Here is an 8908-nt window from a genome sequence, read left to right on the forward strand (position 1 = left end):
TTACATAAACTTTTTTCCTTACAACTTCTACTTTTCTTTTACATATTAAAATATAGATTTAAATAAATTACTTGAAAATTCATTTGAAAATCTGTGTCATTGCCACACCTGTATTTACAAATCACTGATGGATGGTTTAGTCACAGTAAAATAATTTCTTCCATTTACAATTCAGTTCTTAAAATATAACTCCTCTACAATGTTGATGAGTCTCATGATGTTTTGAATTTAAACAGCAAGAGAAATGTTTTTCCAATAGCACTATTAAGTGAAATTAAACATTGATTCCTTTCTTGCGTTCAGCAGGATCCAGTCTCCAGCTCAGCTGCATACATTGCAGTCCTCACTTGTATGAACTTCTCTTCATACAGCTTGTTAAAAGGTATAATTTTTTCTTCAAATTTTCATTCTGTGTGCATTATCACCTTGAAAAAAGCCGCTTGCTACGTGTATTTGTTTTAATTTGGGGGCTTATTCCAGTGCAAAGTCAAATCCTCTTAAACCTTCAGTTGATTTCTGGCTTTATTGATGGCCACCCTAGACTTTGGGTAGCTATGAAGAATTCTTTATCTGTCATTCTGATTTCTCGAATTGTTATACATCAGTGAATCGAGTATTGTAGCAAGATTTTTTTCATTCCACTGTGTTATAATACAGTGCCCTGTAAGACAGTTTCACCAATACAACATTCATCAGACCAGAGATCACGGAGCTGAGTGATGTTCGGCTGGGGCCATCTGCTGGTTGTGTTGCTGATCTTTCATTGCCAGGTTTGGAAAATCACTTTATATTTGTAATTCTATTGTAATTATAAAAATAGCAGCATATATTAATAATCACCTACATATATGATGGTTTGTATGTACTTTTAATTTATTTTTAAGATTAAATATTCCATGAACTTTATATGGCCCAATTATGAGAAGAAAAAAGAATTCATTTATCTTGTTTTCATAAACAAAATTTAAATGGAGGGGAGGAGGCTTAAAAAAGCTTTTACTTCTCAATAACACTAAAAAGAAAACAAGGAATAAAGTAATATTGATGCTAAGATGTAAATGATTTAGTAAAGGAATCTACATATCTTTAGCTTTTATTTCTGTGATGAAAAGGATAAATAATTTTTATTGTCTTACTTGATGCATTGTAAGATTTCACCTTGAATTTTTATCTGTTGTTCTAACATAGCTAAGATGCACCACGTCCAATTTTCTTGCTATTTAAAATGACCAGTCAACTTTATGGTAGTCTTCAAAGGCTTTTATTAAAAATAAATTAATGCCAAAAAAAGTAGCAGATGAAGAAAATATAAAAGTCTTTAAAACCAGAAGTTCTAATCAATGAGCTACTGCAAACTAAGAATAATCCAGACAATTTAGTTCAAAGTGTGAGCGTATTTTTATAATTATGCTAGTATGTATTTATTCACTTATTGTATGATAATACTGATAATTATTTGTGCTTGTGTGATTGAGTCTTATTTCTATTTTTGCGAGACTCTATGCAACTTTTAACTGTGTTTTTCAGGAGCAGGAGAGAGCATTTTACAGATTTTGCAAGTTTAAAAGAGATCCTTTTCACCTATTAAATTAGTGTACATATAAATTTATGTGTTTATACAAACAAAATCAAACATATACATATTAACTTATTATGCTAATGACATGGTTTATTTGATGAGGAGGTGTTTGGTCATAGGTTGGACTTGATGGTGTCAAAGGTCTTTTCCAACCTAGTTCTGTGATTCTGTGCCTATACAAACATATATGTGCACGTTTGCAATATATGTGTATACATCTATATATGTATATGCATGCATGCACACCTATGTATCACACCAACATCTAAATTGTACTGTTTATAGCCTCAGTTAAACAAAATCCTCTGTTGGCTTTTAGTTGTACTGAGATTAAATATCTGCCATCATTCACATTTGCCCTCAGCAGGTCCATCAGCAGGACAGACTTCTAACAGGAGCTGTAAGTGGCAAGTAATTTTATCAAGAAATGCAAAACGCAATTTAAAATGTATAAAAGGCAGATAAATAATGAGACTTCCAAGCATAAACAGGAAAGCGTAAACATATTGCATGTTTGGAGACCAGACTATGGGAGCTAGAACTAGGAAGAAAGACATTGCCACCATCATAAATGGAACTGGTAAAAACACCTGTAAGAGAAAAAAAAAAGTGGATTAGGAAATAAATGAACCAACTGTGACTTTTCTGCCTCATTCATTAGAGTAGCAATGTGTTTGCCACAGTAAAGTACCATTTCTCATGCTGCTATAAATTCACCCAGGACAAGAATCATCTGACTCAAACTGCCTATCAGAGAGGAATCTTCTTAAAAATATTTGTTTAGGCTCCTTCTTTTGTCAAGGGGGAGAGACAGGCAGTATTGGGAATCCATTTTTTCACATATGATAATGTGGGTTCCTATAAGACACTCGGGGCTGGGTGCCTGGAAGCCTTCACAATGAACATGCACTTCTAACCCAAGCTTTCTGACTGCTGGAGTAAGAACCTAATGCCTGTGATTGTGTCAGGGAAGATAAGAGCAGATTGAAGTTTAATGAACTGAAGGGCAATGGGTCCTAAACTGTTCTTGTTATTGCTCCACACTGGTACGGTTCCACATTGTTTGCACATCTCCCCCACTCTGCAAAGAACCATCTTATGTGTTCAACTTCTCTGGGGCAGAGACCATCTGTTTGTTTCTCTTCTTTTTATAGTGAAGAAAAATTTTCAAATGAGGCTCTAAGCATTGAGATTATTATTGGTATTTTTGTGACGATCCACTTTGGATTTGCACTTCTTCTATAACTTTTGCATGCTACCCAGGACTCAAAAAATAATTTATAAAAATATTTTGAATTTAGATCCATTTACTTTGTATGGTCGGTGTAAATGAGGTTCCCGGTATCGAAGTACAATCAAGCTTGCACAAGTCAATCCAGTCATAAGCCAGGCAGAAAATCCAAAGTAATTTGTTAGCATAATAAGGTCAGAGGGGATGATAAAAATGGATGCAATGGTGGTTGAAAAAATCATGGCTGGTGCTGGCGTGTAGGAGTGGACATTAAGCATGGATATTAAAAGAGGTAAATGTCCTGACTGACTTCCAGCATAGCTTAATCGACCAAGTGTGAACATGCTGCAGTTGAGGGCACCAAATATTGAGACAGCAACAGAGAGAGGAATGATCCAAGCAACGGAGGGGATCACTCGATCAGCCCAAGTGACTGCCACAGCAACTGCAAGAAAGCAAAGAATTAGTGTAGTACAAATACCATCTTCTGAATACGTGACAGACTCAACAAGAACAAAACTTAAAAACAAGAAGCACCTATTATTTACCAGCAATGCCTGCTTTTTTATTGCAGTAGTCAAACACTTATCCAATCCTAAAGGTATTTCATTCAGGAACTAAACATTTCCTGGGAGGATGACAGCAAGGAGTACTGCCTGCCAGAGCAAGCCAGGGAAACCTGCTGGGGCCAATACCACAGTCATGGACTGCCCAGCAGGAGTGAGTCACATCTCACATCCTGCATCACAAACCCACACACCTGGGCAAGGAAAGAAAATTAACTCCTTGGTCCCTGACATAACCATGGTGCTGACACAATCTGCTGTTACAGGAAACTGCCAACAGGAGCACATCTACATTCAGAGATGAGTCAACAAATGTGCTATTAATGAGATTTTGCTTTGGATGGAACTGGGAAATGTGAAAGATTGTTTCTAAACAAGAGATATTCAATACTGCTTGGAGATTAGCTATAGCTGATATTGTAGTGAGAACAATATTTAGTGGGTCTATAATCAAATGCCATGAGGAACATGGGTCTTGCAGTGTCCTGTGCAGCATAGGAAGTAGGTAGAGATGGAGAAAACAGTGCCCCCAACCTCAAAAAAAAAAAAAAAAAAAAGTAGTGAAGGAATAAGAAAAGCTTGAAAACCTGCTATAATTTCAAGGTTAACTTCTGAGATGGCAGAGCTGGCATAGGTAAACACACTTCCCCTGGTATGCATGAAACTGGTCATGCCAGCTGGCAGCTGCTATTCATGGATAGTCTGGCATTTGCTGCCTCCTTCATTGTAGCATACAAATGATCCATCTCTCTCAGCAGACAGCCTGACACTGGTTGAGCGATAATATGAGGTGACTGAGTGACAGGTACACTGTTCTCATTTATATTAGTGAGCTTTTTTCATAGGAAAAAAAAAAAGATTGATCCATCCAAATGCAGTATGGTTTTTGTCAGGCCTGTAGGCAAGGTCTGACAGCTCAGTGTCATTACAGTGGGATTTAAAATGTGCTGCTTGGACAGTCAAGGAGTTCCCTTTGGAGTTTTACCTGGCCGGCTTATTGATACAGGTTCTGAGAAAGGGTTTATACACACTGGATTTTGTATAGGTTCTTCTGAGAAGTCACAGTATTTATCATGAATAATACACACCCAAAATGGCTACATTTTTATGTCCATAGTCTTTTCAATACTCTTGAACATGTTAGACTTGTCTACCTCCTAAAGAGTGATGGCTTTAGTCTGAGACTCAATGAGATAGAGAAAGAAGGAGGAGATAGGATCAAAACTACAGGAAAACAAAGATCATCTCTATACTTGGGACCTGACTTTCACCTTATTTTCCAGGTTTTAATACACTTCTGATTTCTTTTTAGACAGCGTAGGGAAAAGCCAACAATTTCAACAATCTGCCTGCATTCATCCAATTTGTGTCATACAGTAAAATTAAAGAAGAATTCTCTGTTAAAAGAAAATGAACCCAAATTTCTGGACTGTGAAGTTAGGTGAGCAAAAGTAACCCAGGCATTGACATCAGATGGATATGTCAACAGGCCAGTTCTTTTTAATTAAAAAAATATGAAATACATACCTGAGGAGACAATTTCCTTAGGTGTGAGGACAGTCAAATATGAGATGTTCACTAGTAAATAAAAAACAATTACTCCAGGAACAGCAGTCATCACAGTTAAGGGGATATTTCTGCTGGGGCGTTTCATCTCCTCTGAAAAATACAATTTAAAACAACAAATGAAGCAAGCAGTGTAGCTTCTGCAAGTGTTTTTCAGTGGTGAAGCTGTGCAGAGTTTGACAAGAGTGATGCCAAAGTCCTGCCCCAATCCCTAATCATGGCTGCTAAATTCTCTGCTTGTGAAGTCCTACAGTGGTTCTCAAACAGGTTAATATCAAAGATTCTTAACCAATATATTTTTACTTAGCTATTTTCAACTATTTTGGAAGGAGGGCTGATGAAGAGCTGATTGATTCACAAAATGATAAAATGAGTGATAATTTCCCTTTGATTTGATTAATCACATACTTGACTTACATTAGAAAAGTTATTTGGCAGAAAATTTTCCAGTAGCCTTACTTGAAAATTACTAGCTTAAACATGAGACTCTTAAGTCACATTATTTGTTCCTATGTCACATCATGAATCCTGATCTTAAACTTAGTGAGCATATTTGCATATTTCTACTCAAAACCTTTCTCTTTGCTCTTATATCAGAAGTAACAGAAAAGACTGAAGGTATAGACATAACAGCAATAATGCAGTGGCTTTAACACGGAGCCATTCCCAGATGGATTTTGATTATTATCATCTTTTCCAGGGCAAAGATGGTGGAGGAAAACTGTTTAGGGCTAAGCCTGATAGCTTAGAACTACTCTTACCAAACAAGAAAAAAGCCAAATTTTGCAGGTGTATAACTCAAACACAGGCACACATTCTTGGGCATGTCATAGTGCCAGCAAAAGATGGAGCTGGTTTCCAGAAGCTTAATCTCAATCACCCTCATCTCAATCAGAAAGGTTCTTTTTGATTTCTTTCACTCCTTCCTCTTGTTCCCTCACCACTTCCCACTTCCCTCAGCATTTACAGACATTTCATTGAGTATTACCAGCAAATAACTGATAAGAGGGAAAAAGTGAAAAGTGAAAAGTGCAGCTTATTTAAACTCTTTTTAGGAGACAGAAATCTGCTTCTTCCTTTACATTTGATTTCTATCTTCTGCTCAGGACATCAGCCTTGAGCAATGATTCCTGTGCTGGCTGTAGTGCATGGAGACAAGACTGAAGGACCACAATAGTAAAACCCAGATACTATCAGAAAATTTGGGATTTATTTCTGATATAAAAAATATACTTAGTAATTTCGAGCTCAAAAGAGAATAATCACCAAAATTTCCAATTTAAATTTATCTGTTTGTTTTGTTGTTTATTACAGTCTTGCCAGCCAGATGACACCTGATCCATCAGCTGAAGCTCACAGAAATTGTTGAAGCACAGGAAGCTCTGGTCAGTTCAGAACAATTGCCTAGGTTATATCTGTCTAAACAGCTGTGCTGCCCAGTGTATGGCATTTATTAGTACTGCTAACTGATCAGAATAAATCTGTATTTTACCAGAAGTCTTGCATTTTCTCAGGCTTACAAAGCCAAGTACTTGTCTTTAAGGAATACCTAAGGTTTCAAAACCATACTTTACTGATTTATATATTTTTCTTTTAATTGCAGTCTATTTTTAAAGCTGGAGTACCTGGATTATAAAGACAACAGTCAGGATTTTAAACATTAACCAAATCTTCACACTATCCTCACCACTGAACTTTGTGGTATGCATTTAACACATTCCCTTTACTTAATATTTTACATGACAGAGGTCAATGGATACAAATGGTTAAAGATATAACAGTAATATCCGCTTGCTTACAATATAATTCTATTAATCTGATGATACTATGAAACTCTATTGATTTAACTTGTGATGTGAATACCTAACATAATGAACATCATCTCTGTAGCTTTAATGAAAAAGTTTCTTACTGCCATATGTCAGCAGATACAGAATAGGGAAGTAAACAGATATTCAAAAACCTTTTGAATGTTAAAATTGAGTACAAATTCTATGAAAAAATATATGCCACCTTCCACAGACCTCTCTTTACCTTCTATTGGACTTCAAAAGGGGATATTATATTTTCCCAGGAAAATATATCCCATAAAATTACTACATTCTAACAAAAATCAAAATTAATTTGACCATGTTCAAACCAGCTGCATAACCTCAGATAAGCCACAGATATTTAAACAGAAATTACCTATGCATAATGTCATGGTTTGACACTGGCACAATGCCAGTGCCTCTATGAAAATACACTTCTCTTGGTGTCTGCTGTGAGATGTGACTAGGAATAAGCAAAACAGGCTCTTACTTAGGAATAGAGGGGAAAAAAAGTTTATTAACTAAACTACAAAAGAAAAGGACAAACACACACACACAGGAACAATGAAAACTTCACAAAAGCACTTCCTCCCCCCCACCACATTTCCAACACATCTATCTCTCAAATTTCAACTTTCAGTCCATCATCCCCCTGTAAATACTCAATTCTCAGTCTGTCAAGAGGAGAGGAGTCCTTTTTGGGCCATGGTGACCTCTTCCTTTTCATGTCTAGTGCTCTCAACACTTAACATGGACCAGAGCTACTTCTAGGGTTGTCTTCAAACCACAACACACACGTTGTTTGGCATGGATAACTTGATACAGTGTATTTCCTAAAAATACACTGACATGGACAGTGAGAAAGACAAAATGCAAATGTTTAACGTATGAAAAATTCTGTTTATGCATGAGATTTAAAATTAACTATTATGATTTCTCTTGTACTTTCCTGAAAATGTCAGCTTCATTCTGCACAAAAAGCAGGAATTTTCCCTAGAGAAGAACAACGCCTCTTCTACCAGCCCCAACAAACACTTATGTAAAATGAGAAGGACCCTGTGGTCTTGAGGCAGAGACAAGTTCTCCCAAAACAAGCTGAGGAACACAAGAATGAGAACTGCAGAACTAAATCTAAAGAAGAGGAGCAGAATACCTGCCATGTAGTTGAGGGACCACCAGCCGCCGTACGCATATAGCCCCTGGAAGAAGGCTTCAGCAACCTGTGAGGCATTGGGGATCTCTGAGCTGAACATGTCCTCAAACCTGGCCAGACTCTCCTTTTGCCTGGTAACGAGGAGCACTATGCCACCAACAGCAATCACAGACAAGGCCATCATCTTCAGCAGAGTGAAAACTGTCTGCACCCATGCAGACATTTTGACGCTGAGGCCATTCAAAATCCCCAGGGACCAGAGAACGGCCAAGGCCAAGCACTTCTTCAGCACATCTGGTGCAGGACAAATGCCATAGAATGGCTGTGTGGCATATTCAGCAAACAGCAAGGCTCGAGCAGCATTTGATGCTGGCTTGGTGAACGTTGATGTCCAGATAAACACGAAGGCGGGTAGGGATCCAAGGCCTCTTTTAATGTGGCTGTATTCTCCTCCAGAGAAGGGCAGAGCGGTTCCCAGCTCTGCATAGCAGAGGGCACCCATCAGAGAAACCAGCCCAGACACGGTCCAGATCGTTAGTGCAACGCCAACATTGAGTAAGGAATGTTTTAACACCCCTGTGGGAGACACAAAGATCCCTGCTCCAACAATTGATCCTATAATAAAACTTACCCCATCAAAATAACCTATATTTCTTTTGAGTTGCATCTTGGCTTTTCCTTTTCTTTGCACATCTTTGGGGTCATTGTTTTCTTCTTTTCCCATTTTTTTTGTGGTTTTTTTTTTCACAGCAGATTTCACTTTGTTCTTAGCAGTCTGTCATAGCCCTACTTGCTAGTGAAATGTTATGGGAAGCTTGGCTTAATCATTGAGAAAAGAAAGCATACTTTGGGTTTTGATGTCTCCCATGTGAAGATAATTAACCAAATACTTCAAGAAACACTGGCAAATCATGTACATGTTGGTTTAATATGTACTTCAGAAATTATAAGGCCTGCAGGTATTTTTAAAGAAAACAACATTAAAATTAATGCATAGCAAAT

General features: G+C 37.3%; 1 protein-coding gene across 1 annotated transcript; it reads right to left on the minus strand.

Moving 5' to 3' along the window:
• Positions 1-1923: 1923 nt before the first annotated feature.
• Positions 1924-8630, minus strand: SLC7A13 (solute carrier family 7 member 13). The gene is made up of 4 exons (XM_030943791.1): positions 7907-8630; positions 4904-5035; positions 2891-3255; positions 1924-2169 (listed from the first exon to the last, which is right to left on the minus strand). The coding sequence occupies exons 1-4, from the start codon at positions 8628-8630 to the stop codon at positions 1924-1926; spliced, it is 1467 nt and encodes a 488-aa protein (XP_030799651.1).
• Between the last annotated feature and the right edge of the window lie 278 nt (positions 8631-8908).

This window comes from Camarhynchus parvulus, chromosome 2 (assembly GCF_901933205.1).
Source record: "Camarhynchus parvulus chromosome 2, STF_HiC, whole genome shotgun sequence".
In the NCBI taxonomy this organism is placed as follows: domain Eukaryota; kingdom Metazoa; phylum Chordata; class Aves; order Passeriformes; family Thraupidae; genus Camarhynchus; species Camarhynchus parvulus.

What these genes read in the sequence shown, in the direction of transcription:
- SLC7A13 (XM_030943791.1), bottom strand. Translation starts at nt 8,630, where the DNA reads ATGGGAAAAGAAGAAAACAATGACCCCAAAGATGTGCAAAGAAAAGGA. An exon ending in GTCCCTCAACTACATGGCAG is followed by an intron (nt 5,036 to 7,906) that starts GTATTCTGCTCC and finishes TGTATTTTTCAG; the next exon opens with AGGAGATGAAACGCCCCAGC. An exon ending in ATTTACACCGACCATACAAA is followed by an intron (nt 2,170 to 2,890) that starts GTAAATGGATCT and finishes TTTCTCTTACAG; the next exon opens with GTGTTTTTACCAGTTCCATT.